The sequence below is a fragment of the Notamacropus eugenii genome, chromosome 1, assembly GCF_028372415.1.
Source record: "Notamacropus eugenii isolate mMacEug1 chromosome 1, mMacEug1.pri_v2, whole genome shotgun sequence".
NCBI classification, from domain to species: Eukaryota; Metazoa; Chordata; class Mammalia; order Diprotodontia; family Macropodidae; genus Notamacropus; species Notamacropus eugenii.
In genome coordinates this window covers 259702840-259718671 of record NC_092872.1, presented here as the reverse complement: position 1 = coordinate 259718671, position 15832 = coordinate 259702840, and the positions used below count along the sequence as shown (strand labels likewise).

The window sequence follows — 15832 nt, the reverse complement described above, 5'->3', positions numbered from 1 at the left end:
ATTGGCGGCCTCCGAGGACCGGGCACGGTGATTGGCTCGCACCGCTGCCGGTCGCTGAGGGGGCGGGACTCTGGCCGGGCCCCCGCAGCAGCTGCAGCTGCAGGTGGGGCCGGGCCGGGCCAGGCCAGGCCGTGCGGCGGAGTCAGAGTTCGGCGGCGGCGGTTGCAGGATGATGGCCCGCGGGGACTCGGAGCAGGTGCGCTACTGTGCGCGCTTCTCCTACCTGTGCCTCAAGTTCTCGCTGGTTGTCTACTCCTTGTTCTTCTGGGTGAGTGACCCCGTGCTGACCCCTCTCCCCCTCCCTCACCGGGGCCAAGCCGGGGGCGGGTCCGGCGGGGAGCAGGTAGCTCCCGCGGGGAAAGCCGCCTGCCTGTGGGAACCGTCCAGCCCCGACCCCCGGGGCCGAGACCCCTCCCCCGGGTGGGCGGAGGGCCCTCCAAAAACCCGGGGTGGGATGTTGGTTGGGAGGGGGAGAAAGAAAAGGGAGAAGAAAAAGTGTATGTGAGAAAGCGGACCGCTAGGGGAGGGGAGCATGGGGGAGGGGCGAAAAGGGAAGCCTTGGGGGGAAGGGGAGACTCGGACCCCGAGTCGGGGGAGGGGCGGGACGCGCGGAGGAGAATGAATAAACTGGAGGAGTGTGACTAGAGGAGGGGGAGAGTCACTGACCCCTTCTCCCCACTAGTCCCCAGTCCCCCTGGGAAAGTAACTGGCCATTCCTGGGAAGACCTGGTGGACGCACCTGGAGAGAGGGAAGGTCGGATGCTAGTGCGGAGCCCGCCTGGCTGCGTAGACCGACCGCTCTCTTCTGCCTTGTTTCCATGGCTTGGATTTGGGTTCCCTCTTTAGTGACTTGCACCCCAGCCCACTCCGCCTTCCCGTCGGGAGCTACTGGTCCGCAGGGCATCTTAAGTAGGATTCTGTTTATTAACGGCAAATTAATTACGTGTGGTGCTTATTGGATTTGGAAGGGGGGGCGGATTCACTTCCTGGGCTAGCCCTGCACTTGTCTGGGTTTCTGGTCTAAGTTTCCTCATGTATAAAACGAGTGTGTTGGTCTGGATAACCGGTAAGGTCCTTCCAGTTATAGATCTAAGACTCTGGAGGTGATCGATTCAGGAAAGGGAGGGGGCCCCCGGAATCCGGGACAAAGATAATCGCAAGATAAGGAATGTTTGCTGAGCACCTGCACCCTGGCGACGGCGTGTCTAGGGTAGGGTAGCTCTCCCGTGGGGAAGGAGGTCCTGGGTTTTATGTCAGAAGACGTGGAATCACGTCTAAGGCTTACATCCACTTAGCGGATGTATGTCCGGCCAGATGACTTCCTTCTCTAAGGGTCAGTTTTCTTCATCCCTGAAATGAAGGCAGGTAACACTCGTTTACAGCCTAGGGGGTTGAGCAGAGAGCGCTTGGTAACCTTTACTAGGGTAAAAACTTGGACTGTGCTATTAACCCCTCGGAAACTTTGGCAGGTTCTTCAAAGATGCCAAGTGAGTTACCCCTTTTCCTACTTGGTTTAATGGGGAAAGCTGGTTCAAATTACAGTAGCCCCTATTGTTAGAGATGCTCTGGAAAAGTCACAAAATGGAGGTGTCTGGTGCCTCTTAGGTGACTGCCAGAATTGGACAATCCCATTCAACCAGCATTTTGGGGGTATGTCCTGACTTCTGGCCTTGCCTCAGGGCAAGATGAGACACACCCTCCTGGCAAAGCACTAAATCTCCTTGTTCTGAGCGACTCGAAGACTATAAATTGAAAACAGGTGCAGATCTGCCTTGTGAAGGAAGTTTTCTTACCTGAACTTCTTATATCAAGGCAATCATGAGTTCAGTTTTTTTTAAAAAGTACCTTTTTACTTTTTACAGAAAAAGGAACAGAATGAGGTTGTGACTTGCTTAGTGTCAATTGTGTGCCAGGCCCTGTGCTAAGCACTGGGGATTCCAAAAGATGGTCCCTGTCCTCAAAGAGGGAGAGACAGTCAGTAACCAAATATATACGAAGTAAGCCTTATAGAGAGGATAAATAGGAAATAATTAACAGAGAGAAGCTCCTAAATTAAAATAATAAAGGGAAGGCTTCCTGGAGAAGGGGGGGTTTTCATTGGGTCTTGAAGGAAGGGGATGGGGATTGTTGCTAGTTGAGCAGAGGAGGGAGAGAATTCCAGATGTGGGGGACAGCCAGAGAAAACCCCAGAGATGGGGTGTTTTGTTTGTGGAACAGCCCAGAGGCCCAGGTATTAAGTAGGAGAGTCGGGTTTCAAATCCAGGTCCTTTGACTTCCAAATTAGAATACCTTCCAACTGGGCCACACTGCCTAGGGGCAGACCAGTTGGACAGAAAGTGGGAGTAACGGAAAATATTTGGGAAGGTGGGTGGGAGCCAGATTGGGTAAGATATTAATCAGTCTATGTTCTATTAAGACCTTACTATATTCCAAGATACTATGCTAAGTGTTGGAATATAAGGAATAAACAAAAACAGTCTTTGTTTTTATTCTAACAGGGAACACAACACGCACATACACTAAACTAATGATATCAAAACCTAGAATTTATGTATCATTATAAGGTTTGCAAAGCACTTAACCTGTTAAACTCATTTGATCCTCCCAACAACCCTGTGAGGTAGGTACTATTATTATCCCTATTTTACTGGTGAGGAAACTGAGGCACACAGAGGTTAAGTAACACAGCTAGTGCCTGAGATAGGATTTGAACTCAGGACTTTCTGACTCCAAATCCATTATTCTGTCTACTGTACTACCTAGCTACCCTGTTAAATATTATCATACATATATATAGGTACATGCAAGATACATACAAAGAGGATTTTTGGTATCTCTCCCAGAGGCAATATGGGTTAGTGGAGAGAAAGCTGGGGAAGATTTAAGTCCTGCCTTTGACTAACTGTGATCCTGGGCAAGTCATCTGACTCTCTACAAATGGAAGTCACAGAAGAGGGGCTGACCTGCACTGGCAGCTCCAGTTTCCTCAGCTAGAAGTACTCTATACCAATGAAATGACATTTTAGAGGCAGTAGGGAGCCACTGGAGATTTTTGAGTAGAGGAGTTTACAGGGTCAGAGCTGTGTTTTAGGAACATCCGTTTGGCAGCTGCATGGAGAGCCCACTGTGGAGGAGGAAGACTTGCCCTGCTCAGAAATATCTACATGGACAACACAGTGGTCACCTACTTCTCTACTCTCCTACTTCTACATTGTATCCGAAGGTAGTTTATAAAAATAAGAGAAGTGACCACAAGACTTCACACTTTGCATAAGAAGCCACAAAGCCTGTGCTTACACCACCCAGGGCTACTCCTAGTCCGTGTGTGATTACCTGCCGGCATTCATTAAATCCTTTAAAGTTTGTAAAGCCTTGTTTGTGTGTGTAATATGCATATGATGTATATAGACACATATAAAATATACACACATTGTGTATATATCTCAGAGGATCATTTAGTTAGAACTGAAAGGGGTCTCAGAGGCCCTCTAATCAATCCATCCTACCCCATCCATTTTGCAGATGAGGAAACCCTGCACTATAGAGGAGAAATGACCAGCCCAAGATCTCATAGCTAGTAAGTGACCTTATCTCATTCCTTTGATTCAAAATCTAGCCCCCTTTTTTCCCTGGGCTGTGTGATCTCATTTAAACCTTCCAACAAGCAACTCTCTTTAGTACCCCCTGGGTACTTCAGGCATTATAACCCCCATTTTACAGAAAAGGACACCAATGCAGAGAGGTTTATTTACTTGCCCAGGATCATGTAAGCTAGTGTAGGAGGATGGGCTTTGAATCCAGGTTACTTTCTAAACCCTGAGTTTAGCTCTCTATCTGCCATTCCACACTCCCTGATAAATGAAACTTTTCAATATTCCAACTCCTTTCCTAAGGACTGGTATAGTCCACAGGGGACTAAATTAGGAGTCTAGAACCTGGGTTTTAGTTCCAGCTCCACCACTAAGTTACTAGTTGTGTGTTGTTACTGTTTAATAGTTTTCAGTTGTCCAACTCTTTGTGACCCCTTTTGGGGTTTTCTTGGCAAAAATCCTGGAGTGGTTTGCCATTTACTTCTCTAGCTCATTTTACAGATGAGGCAGACAGGGTGAAATGACTTGCCCAGGGTCACACAACTAGAAAGTGTCAGAGAATAGATTTAAACTAAGGTGTTCCTGACCTGAGTCAGGAAGCCCAGTGCTCTATCCACTTCACCACCGCCCTGCTCTTAAGTAGCTGTGGAGTCTTACACAAATCACATTACCCTTTGGTCCTCTTTACAGCGAATTTATGTGGCTAGCTGGTCTCCTAGGAGTACTTCCAGAACTAAGAGCTGTGACAATCTCTGAATTCTGTTGGCGTAGTTACAGTTCCTCTTCAGCCATGGCCTCCTCCCACCCTGCTCTGGTTGGGGAAGGGAGTGCTGCCTGTGTCTTCTCTTTCATGACGGACTTAGACATTCCCCTTCCTATCAGGTTTGTGCTCAGTCTTCGATCTCAAAGCACCAGCAGTCATCAGCCAGATTTCTGATTCCTTGCTTTGAGGGTTACTTCCCAATTAGCTATTTGGATCCCCCAGGTGTCTTGGACATGGGGTCTGATTGTCACTGCCCTGCTTACTGAATTTCAGTGGCTCCCACGTCTCTAATAGGACACTTAACAATTTTTGTGTCATGGCCCCCCCGGCAGTCTGGTGAAACCTCTGTGGACCCCATTATGTTGAAATATACTTACCTATATCTAACAAAAAAATTCACAGACCTCCGGTGCAGGTCGTTTACTCTTTGATGAAATATAAAACTTCTTTATTTGGCATTAAATGCCCTTCACAGTTTGCCTCCTCCAGCTCTTTCTCTAGAGCCATTCTGCAGCCCCTATTCCAACAAGCTGGCCAAGTTGCTGCCCCCTCTTCCCATGCCTGGAATGTGCCCTCCTTAGAATCCTTGCCTCCTTTCAAGACTCAACTCAAGTGGTTCCCCCTTCCTCCCCTCTCCTCTGGGCATTCCCTCATTCCCCCAAGTTGTCAAGGTCTCCCCCGCCCCCAAATTGCTGCTTCAATATTTTGAGACCTATTTTCAAACCCTCATTAGCTGTGGAACTTGAAGGTGGTGAAAGTAAAGGGGTCATTTTTTTTCTCCTCCAAGTGCATGGACCCTGAAAGCTGTCCCTGGATTCTTTTTGGATTCTTGGTCCCAGGTAAAGAAAACTTGTAACAGCCTTTGGGGCTGTTTGCTAACCTAGTTCCTGAAAAGTTGCTCCTTATGCCCCGCCCTGTTCTAACGAGCCAGGTTCAAGTTCAATCTGGTCATTTTTACCAAGTGAGTGGGAATCAGGTTGCTTCCCCTTTCCTGTCAAGCAATGAAGGCTTGAGCCTCATTCCCCCTGCCTTCTTCCCTCCCCTTCCTAATTTCATTCCTTTGAGAATTCTTAAGCTTTGGGCCAGGTAAGAACTGATAGGGAGAGTGGTTAGACCTCTCAGGGCTCTCAGTGATGAGTAGTCATGTATTTTCACTCCTCAACAGGACCTCTCCTCCAGGATGGCTCTCTGTGGTTGGTACTGAAAGATTGTTACCTTCCTTTTAAAGAGGAAGAAACCAAGACCCAGGAATGTGAAGGCTCTTTCCCAGCCCCCAAACTGCAAAGCAGCAGAACCTGAGTAGCAGCCTGGGCTCCCCATCCACGGTCCACTGGGCTGCTGAACTGGACATGGTTTCCATTCTCTATCCCATGGGAGGCTTAAGGAGGATGGGGGAGGATCCTAGGGTTTAGAGCTGGAATGGACCTTATCGTCAAGTGTAGGGATTCTTTTTGGGTCCTGAGTCCCTTTGACAGTCTGGTGGAACCCTTCCCAGAGTGTTTTTAAATCCCAGAATGTTTTAAATTTAGATGTTTTAAATAAAATAAATTACTTAGCATTACAAAATAAACCAGTTATCTGAAAATGTAGTTATCAAAATATATTAACCCCCCCTCCAAATTTAGGGATCCCACTCCCTGATCTAGTTCAATTTCCCCCATTTTACAGAGGAGGATCCTGAGGCTTAGGGATTTTAAATGACTTTTCTAAGGTTCTGAAGCTAGTTAAGGGGCAGAGCTGGGATTCAGATTGCTGACAAGAATGCCTGACACTCCATCTCTCCAGGGACCAGAGACTTCCATTAGTACATGAAGCCTGCTACTCCTCAGGTTTCTGAGTTTGAATAGCAGTGGGAGACCAGGGGAGGGATTTATTAGGAACTGGTTTCTCAGTTAGCCCTGCCTGGCAAAAAGAAAGGCAGGCTGGGCCTAGGCTTTGAAAACCACTCACAGTGAAACCTAGTTGTTGTTTCTGAGCAGGGGCAAAGGGCTATTTACTTTCCAAAGTCAGCAGTGATAAGCAGTCCCTGCTCAGTTGGTGGTTTTCTTTCTGAGGATGTTAATCCATTTTAAACAGCATTTTTCTTCTGGAGAAGAATCTCTCCCCAGACCAATTTCAAGGTAGTCCAAAGTTTCAGGGTGACATTGGGTCCCTAGAGAGTGTGGGCAACCATAGGGAAGGCAGTTTTACAGCAGTGGGTAGGTGGATCTTAGGGGTGTTTCAGTGCTGAAGTAGAAGCTAATATTAAATGATCATAGATTTAGAGATGGAAGGGAACTCACAGGTTATTCAATCTAATCCCCTCGTGTTACAGATGGAAAAACTGAGGTCCTGAGAATTTCGCTGATTTTCCTAGGCAATATCAGTGGTGGCTGTCAAAACCATGTCCTCTGCTCTTTCTCCTGTGCTCTCTGAGGATCTTGAATGGAGAGACTAGGGCTGGCCTTGGAGTCAGAGAGACCTTATCTCTGGCACATCCTAGTTTTGTTGTGCAGGGTAAATCTCTTAGCCTTTCAGACTATAAATGATCTAGAGATGGATGGCCAGTGTGCTTTGATGGAATGTGAGCTAGCATCTATCCTGGGAGATGTGTGTGCTGATGAAGCACTGATCTGTTTCTCTCCTGCCCCGTCTCCCTCCTCCCCCCCAACCAGTCTTTAATCATTATAACCCCCCATTTACATGACATTTCCGGGTTCACAAAGAACTTTTTCGTAAGAGAGTGAGAGACGGGTGTGATGAGACCCCAGCATTACAAATGACTGTTCCAAAAGATAGATTGGGTGCTGATGGGGTGTCTTCTACACCAGTGAAAGCAGGAATCTGTTTAAACAAATTAGAGATGAGGAACTGCAGCTTTGGGAGAGGGAGTGACAGCAACTCACTTCTCTCGCATTTGAAAGTTTATGCAAAGCACTTTGCTCTCAAAAGTGCCTATGAGGTATGGACTCTGAGTATCATTGTGCCCATTTTGCAGAAGAAAAACCAAGGTGCCCCAAGACATGTCCTTATTAGTTCAGTGAAGACTTGTTAGAGCAGCTATTGGAACCTAGCAGTTTTTGTCCCAGTCCCATGTTTTTTCTGCTGTGGGGTGAGGAAGTATCCTACTCTGTCATCTGGAGCCATAGAACCTGGGTTCAAATCCCAACTCTGCCACATCCTGCCTGTGTAACCTTGTGCAGTCTTTTTATGTCTCTGAGTCTTAGTGTCATCATCTGTAGAATGAGGTGGTTGGACCAGATTGGTGGAGCATGAGAGATCTGAGTTCAAATTTTGCCTTGTGATCCTAGGTAAATCACAACCTCTCTAAGCTTCAGTTGTTGTTTTTTTTCCTGTAAAATGGGGATTATAAGTCCTGTAGTAGTGACCTCAAGAGACAGCAAAGACTGGTGGATACAGAGCTGGTCCCTAGAATCAGGAAGATCTGGGTTTGGGTGTCACCTCTGACACCTCCAGGCTGTTCTCTAAAGCGGTTTGGGTATAGAGCCCAAGCCAGAAAGCTCCCCTCAGGAACCTGCTCCTCTAATGAAATTGCAGGCCCAGTTAAAGTAAAAGTTCCTCTCTCTGCAGGTTGTGTTTTGGGTGAAACAGGATAATGCTTGTAAAGCGTTTAGCCAACCTGAGTAGTGATACAGCTATCTCTTCTTTATAAAAGATTGTCATTCCTGCAGAGCGGTTGGGAGTGTCGGAGAAAACAGCCTGAGTCTGAATGAGCATTTGGCACTGGACCTTGAAGAGCTGGGAGGACTCAGATGAGCCCGGAGTTCCAAAGATCAGGGTCCAGATCTTACCTCAGACCCATGTGTACCAGACCCTCTCCAAGTCATTCCTTTTATTCTCACTTTGCTCTTCTGTACAATGAAGGGCTTAGCCTAGATGGTTTTGAGTTCCCATCCTGCTCTGAATACAAGGTCTTTGGATCATAGGTAGGAAAGAGTAGCTGAGGTTTGAGTAACCCAGCAGTTCTACGGCCTTGGTGCTGGGCCCTAGGGAGCCACAGATAGGGGGATTTTCTCATAGTGGGGAAAAACATGAAAAAAAATAAATACTGTGAGGGGGAGGGAGAGCAGAGTAGAACAGAGACTTTGGAAGATCTTATTTTCTCATTGGGGCCCCTGGGCATCTGACTGGTGCCTTGGAATTGCAGACCAGCATCCTCAGGGAAGGAGCTTTGGTCTCAGAGTTAGACACCATCCTGAGCCAGCAGCACCGAGAAGGTGAACTCATGTGCTTCAGAAATGATTTTCTTAGGTTTTTTAAGTTTCCTAATATATTGGGTTCAAGGGTAGGGAGGAGACCTCTCCCTATCCCTGCCAAAAGATTTGGGATATATATTAAAGATAATGTGAAATTCTGAGTGAGAATGGGACAGAGGATAGAATCATGAAGAAACTAGAATATAGAATGTCAGAGTTGGAAGGGGCCTTAGAACATAGAACATCAGAACTGTGAAGAGTCTTAGAACAAAGAATATAGAATGTCAGAGCTGGAACGGGCCTTAGGACATAGAACATAGAACATAGAGCACACAACAGTTAGTCACTGTAGAGGCCAGTCTCTTCCTGTTTCAGACTCCTTAGGCTTTTCTGCTGCACCTCCAGAGTTACCAGAGCTGGGCAGAAAAGGTGCATATATGGGTCTAGAGCCAGAAGGTCCTTGGAGATCCTCTAGTCTTCATTTTACTGATAATGGAAGCTGAGAGTTTAAGAGACTGGCCAATGACCAGCACACCCAAGTTATAAACACTAGAGCCAGGTCTCCACTTTAGGGCCTTCCTTGCTCTGATCTGCTCAGTGGTCCCTGGGTTATGAGCAGCTGTCTAAAGTCTTTCCCTCTCCCATCCAAGGTGAAACTCAGTGGGTAGATGCTTTGATCTGTTCTTGGCCAAATGCATTTAAAAGGTCACACTTTTAGGGGGAGCCAAGACCTGGAAACAAAGTCGATGCCCATCAGTTGGGGAATGGCTAAACACATTGGGATACCTAAACAAAATGGAGTATTTTGTGCCATAAGAAATGCTGACTATAAAGAACTAGAGAAGTTTGGGAAATCTTTTAGGAACTGATAGGAATGAAATAAGGAAAATCTGGGAAATACCCACTCATCTGGTATAAATAGAAAGAACCATAAAAGGAGGAAACTGAGTGTTTTGTGATTATAACGGACATCTTTGTCCCTGGAGATCTGAGAGCACACACTCAGTCCACTAGCATTTACTCAGCCGGTTTTGTGCCAGGCACTAAGGTGAAAAATTCCTCCTGTGCTCAAGGAGTTTACTTTTGGCAGGGTATCACCTTGTTTAGGAGATACTTTTAAAGGAGGTGGAAGGTAACTTCAGTGGGGAAGGCTGTTGAAACTGGAGGCAGTGGGAAATGACTGATTAGAAAGAATTAAGTTAGGTTTCCTGTTAGCCTTCTCAGTGAACGTTACTCCCTTGTAGATGACGATCAGACAGCAACAGTATTTGGGTCTTTTTAGCAGGACTAATGAATTTCATCTTATTTACTTCAGGTATGGGGGTGGAGAACTTGTGACCTTGAGACCACATGTGACCTTCTAGGCCCTTGGGTACAGCCTTTTGACTGAGTCCAAGTTTCATATAACAAATCCTTTTTATTAAGGGGATGTGTTCTGTGAAATTTAGATTCAGTCAAGGGGCCACTTTTGAGGACCTAGGAGGCCACAAGTGTCCTCAAGGTCAAAAGTTCCCCATCCCTGCTTCAGAATATTTGGAATTTAGAGACACCTCCCTCCTCTTTTTTTTGAAGAAATGGGGGTCTGTAGATGTTAACATATTATATATACATATATGTATAATATTGACGTAGCATATACATATATATATATAGTCAGACATGAAACCAAAGAAACCTGGAGAACCTGAAAAGTCTCTTAGCTTCTGCAGGTGTTTTGAGTGTCTGTGACCTGATCTTTCTCCTTCCATATCGGCTTAATGGAATCTTTTCTGGTGACTCCACCTGAGGTTTGGGTGGAGCTCTGGGCAATTCTGATAAACTGTGGTTTCAGAGGCCTCTCCCAGCGGGTTGGGAGATCAAGTGAAAAGTTTCTCTGTGGTTTGGTAGAGAGCTAGGTCCCTGGAACTCTGAAGGCCTCTGAGGATAGTTGGCCATCAGAATCTTAATGGAGATTTTTACCATTTCTTGGAGAAATTTAACATAATTAGTAGAATATGCTTATTAATTAAAATTAATAAAAACATAATTAAAGTTAATATAAAGCATTTGTCAAAAGTGAGTTTAAAAAGTCAAGAAAATATCTCAGCAAGAAAATACAAATGACATTTTCATGGAGAGACAGTGGAATAATAAAAAGTTCCCCACCTCCCATGGTGCTTACGGGCAACAGTGCTCTGATAGAGACTTGGACTAAGGACCACCTCTGACGTTATTAGCTGTGTAACTCACTTTGGTTACATCATGCAGTCTGCCCATCCCAGAGAAATCTCTCAGACTTTCTGTCTGCCTCACTGGGGAAGGTCTGCACCCCAGCAATTCCCTACACTTGTGAAATTGAGGGTCCAACCTCTCTCTCCCACTGCCCCAGTTATGTAGGGATTCAAGATTAGCAGCGCTTTTCTTACATTGTCATCTGAGGCTCACCATAACCCTGTGACATAGGCACTACCTGTATTATTTATCTCCATTTGCTTGAGGAAACAGGCCCAGAATGGTTCAGTGATTTGTTCAAGGTCACCCAGCTAGTAAAGCTTCAGAGGCAGGAAATGAACCTGGGTCTTTATGACTCTAGTCGTTGTTGTCCCCCCTCCCTCCCCTCCTCATGCTGCTTTGGCCACTGGTGGTAAATTTTTACTGACATGATTGCTGAAGCAGGCCGAGAGGGGTTTGGCTTGGGTTAGTGGAGGGTGGTGGAGTCCCATGAAGACGGAGCTGACGCTGGGCCGTCCTCAGTGACACACCTTTGGGATCGGAACTGGATTTCAAGCTGCATCCTTTCTTCTTGTCCCATTAAAAAAAAAAAAAACTTATGAAGTCTTTTGTTTTTACTTCATAGCCAGTTAGTAATCTCCAGCCCCTCCTCCCACTTCCCCAAAATAAATCTAATCTCTCTTCCATCTGACATTCCTTCCAATCCTTGAAGGTCATTCTCATGAGTCCCTGGAGTCAGCTCCAGGGTAAGGTCCATCTGCTGGTTCCCTCCTAGCCTAACTCCTAGGAGCCTCGTCTGGAGGAACCTGTGACCCTGGGCTAGTTCCTAGTTTTTCGGTTTCTTCATTTGTACAGTGATTGGATGATCCCCTTCTCTTCAGGGTGCGGTGGAGATGGGGTGTATGAGGAAGGGACTCCCTGAGGCTCAGGGCTGCTGAGCCACCTTGTTACCAAATGCACGTCAGCTCAGGTGGGGCAGCTATGGGGCAATGAAAGAATACCTGCTCTGGTGTTGATGTGCTATGGAAGCCAGGGCTAGTCACTTACCCTCTGCCAACCTTGGTTTCCCCATCTGCAAAATAGGGATAATAGATAAATTCCTTCTCTCCTATGGTTGTTAGGAGCAATATGGTGTCAGAGGGAGATTGCTGGATCTGGAGGCTGAGACCTGGCTTTGAGTCTTGGCTCTGGTGCTTCTGGGTTGTGGCACCTTGGATAAGGCCTGGAGCCCTTCTCTCTCAGTTTTCCCCTTTGTAAAAGGAGAAGTTAAGGATGGCTCCTATTGATGCAGCACTTTTAAACTTATGAGCTCTTGGTAAAGTGCTATCAGGCTACATGTGTTGTGATCCTCATTTGACAGATGAAGAAAATGAAGAGATTTCAGAAAAGGAAATGATTTGCTAAAAAATTGTCCAGTGGGAAGGGTTGTGGCCAGAGCAGCGAACACAGATTATTATGAAGGCCAATGGAAAAAGCATGGCAGTGGGTCTGAAGATTGTCTGTGCCTCTTTCTACCTGTGTGTCCTGGGACTGGTCACCTTATTTCTCTTTAAAAGGAGGAGAGATTGGGCTAGAGGTTTTCCAGGGTCTGTTTCTGCTTTAATCTAGGATTTTATGATCTTTTGTATTTCAGACACCTTTCAAATCAGTCTTTGTGACACCATTTGGGGTTTTCTTGGCAGGGATACTATACTGCTTTGCCATTTCCTTCTCCAGGTCATTTTACAGATGAGGCAACTGAGGCAAACGGGTTCACCCACCTAGTAAGAGTGAGGCTAGATTTGAACTCAGGAAGATGACTCTTCTGACTGTACACTTGGCCACCTCATTCCCATCTGTTCTGTGTTGTCTTCTCCCATTAGTATGTAAATTCCCTGAGGACAGGGATTGTTTCTCTGGTTTGTAGTCTGTGCTCCAGTGACATTGGCCTCCTGGCCTCCTCCTCTTCTTGGCCTCCCTCTGAACATTTTCTTTGGGCTGCCCCCTGCTCCTGGGGCTTCCTTCCAGACTCAGTTCAAATCCCACTTTGTGCCTCCTTTGGTGGCCGCTCTGGGGTTTTCTTCCATATGTCCTGTAGAGGCCTGGCACAGACCCTGCTAGTGCCTTGGGAATGTGTCCTGGCCTTTCTTTGTACCCCCAGCTCCTTGAGACCCTTGCCTGGCATGGGGTGGTGCTTTTCTGACTGACTAGCCATCTCACTGGGCAGAGATGGAGGGAGAAGAGCCCTGCCTCTTATCTTAAAGGCTCTGGGGATCCCCTTCCTGGGACTTACTGCTATGTGAATGTGGCAAGTCACAGCCTCTCTTGATCTCAGTTTTTTCATCTGTGAAATGGGGAAGGCAGTGAAATCTGAGATCCCTTTCATCTTGTGTGAGGATGTTTCAGAGATGGGCAGAGGGCTTCCCTAGGACTTGGAGATAGCAAGAGATGAGGCTGGTTTGGCAGCAGTGTGGAGTGGGTGCAGGGCTGGAGCTCAGCCTGGTACATAGTGAGTTCTTGACAAAGGCTGATTGACTGATTGATTGATTGGATGGATGGAGGCCCACGGCTAGAGGTCCTTTTTCTTCCTTCTGCAAGTTGCCAGGAGAAATCAATGGGAGAGCCAACAGGCCTTCAAATATCCGGAAAGTTCCCCAAGCCAGACACCTGCTCCATTGAGTTCAAAACTGAAGCTACGTCTGGAAGCTTCCTCCTGGCCCAGGCAGATGCCCGGGACTGGTGACCCCCTTTGACTGGGGGCAAGTTTGGACATTGGTACTTTCCAGGGTCTGGAAGAGAGATGACTGGCAAAACTTTAATAAGGGCTCTCAGCCAAGTGAGAGGGATGTTTACTGAGATAGCTCGCTTGCCTGGCTTTAGGAGGAGGACTGAATCACAGATGTGACTCACTCCTGCAATGAACCCGAGTCACTGAGAGAATCCAGGAGCCCTGAAATCTAGTTACTCCTGAGTGATTTGGATATAATTTCTTTTGTGAAAATGGTTAGCTTTTTTTTCTTCCAGAGAAGGGATGTTGGCCTTTGCATCAGGAGAGACCTGGGTCCAAACCCGGCCTCTGACCTTAGTAAGGAAAACTGGACAGACTGTTTTATTCTTCTGAGCCCCCAGTCCCGTCTGTAAAATGGAGCTAAGAATCCCTGCGGTAACTGTAGGGTAAGGGTGGCCGTGGACGTCCAATGACATGCTTTGTAAGCTTCTCTGTGTGGATGTCATTATCCATGACAGTATCCTCCTCCTTCCCACCAGGAGGAGATGCCTGTGTCTAGGGACCCCTCTCCTGACATATGCATTTCAGGAGGGGCCCCAGCCGTTCTCCTTTGGGTAGAGCAGCCTTGCTGTCCCTCCCCATCCTTTTCAGCCTCTTCCTCGCCCCCCCCCTCCCACTGGAATATAAGCTATTTGAGGCCAGGCACTTTGGTTATCTTTGTCTTTCCAGTCTTCTGCCCAGTACCAGGAGCAGAGTGAGCACCTAACCTGACCCCACCCTATGCACTTTTTGTGTGACCCTAGGTAAATCATTTAACCTTTAGGCAGCCCTCTATGATAAGTTTCAGAGCAGGGATTTCCTGCCCTGGGAGCTGTCCCTGTCCCCCTCACAGGATGTCCTGATGCTGCCATGTTCTGTTGGGGACCTCTCCCTCCCTCCCCTTCCCAGCAGGCTCCAGGCCTAGAACAAGGCACAGGTTATAACCTGGGGAGCTTTGGTGCTGTTTGGGACTCTCTCCTGGGCCGAGGTCTCAGGGGGCTGCTGCAATAACAAAGGGGAGAATAGAGGACAAGTTGCTGTTTGTGGCTCTGCCTCTGACTCACTGAGCCAAACACTTCCCTGTGTGTGCTTTGTTTTCCTCATGTGTAAAATGAGAGACCTGGTCTAGACACAGAAACATAGTGACTTGGTGGCTAGAGTATTGGATTTGGATTGAGTAAGACCTAGATTCAAATCTTACCCAAATATTTATTACCTGTGCAATCTTGAGTAGGTCTCTTAACTTTTTCCAGAGCCTCAGTGTCCTCATCTGTGGAATGAGGATAGTAGCAGCCTCTGGCTCGCAGGGTTGTTGTGAGGATGAAATGACTTGGATCTCAAGAGTTAGGTTTGAATGTCACCTCAGACACTTACTAGCACCTACTTCACATTGTTACTGGGAGAATCAAATGAGATGATGTTCGTGATGTGTTTTGCTAGCCTTATAGCACTACAGAATTATGAGCTTTATCTTTGTTTCGTTATTATTAGAGGATCTCCAAGTCCTCTTTCCAAGTCCTGAGGCCAGAGTATCACAGAATTGTGCCTTTGGAGCAAGCAGGGATTGCTGAGTCTACCCCCTCTGGCCCCCTCATTTTTCAGGTGAGGAAACAGACTCAGAGAGGGAGGTGAAGGGACTTGCCCAAGGTCCCCCAGATGGCAAGTGGTTGAGCTGGGATTTGAACCCAGGTCCTCTGAGTCTAAATTTAGTGTCCATTTCCCTAGGCTGAGCTTTGTTTTGAGGCCCCTCCCTCCCATCACTGACCTGTACATCCTTTGATAACCTCTGATACCTTCCACCCTGGATGGCGGCTGAGCACAGCCTGCATCCCCAGGACCATGGAAAGCGGAGGCAGCGATGGGACTGCAGGAATGGTGGCAGTGACTCAGTACCTTCCCCTTGTTTTTCTTTGTCCAAGTGGGGATTGAAAAATACAAATGACACATGGACGGTAGAGCCTGCAGCTGGCATGTGGTGCATCCCCCTGGCTTCTCTTCCTCTCCTCCCTCCATCTCTGCTGCCTCCCCTCCCCGGCTCCTGCCCGCCATCTGCTTCCTTGGCCTTGAAGAATTTACCTCTGGTGTCAGAGGAGACCCCTCCCCACCCCCATTGACTTCCTGCTTGCCCTGCCCTTCCTCTTCACTCCAGGCCTCCCCTTCTCTGGCCAGTCTGTCTCTAGGTTTCCTTCTGCCCCAGAGGGTCATGCCTAAGAAAGCTTCTGCCCTGAAACACCTTCAAAGACTGTCAGATAGCACAGTCAGACTTTCTGACTTGCCAGGGCCTGTACCCATTCTCTTAGTTTACAGATGAGGAAACTGAGGCCTA

General features: G+C 47.3%; 1 protein-coding gene across 6 annotated transcripts in view; it reads left to right on the top strand.

The window, feature by feature from the left end:
* The window catches only part of TSPAN15 (tetraspanin 15), a 76218-nt gene continuing 60386 nt past the window's right edge, over nucleotides 1-15832 (top strand). The window contains exon 1 of one of the 6 annotated variants that reach the window (XM_072628750.1): nucleotides 1-268. In XM_072628750.1, the coding sequence (XP_072484851.1) occupies nucleotides 170-268 (99 nt within the window). In that variant the 5' untranslated portion in view covers nucleotides 1-169. The remainder of the gene's footprint in view (nucleotides 269-15832) is intronic. The other 5 variants (XM_072628753.1, XM_072628751.1, XM_072628755.1 and 2 more) reach the window with 5 other exon arrangements.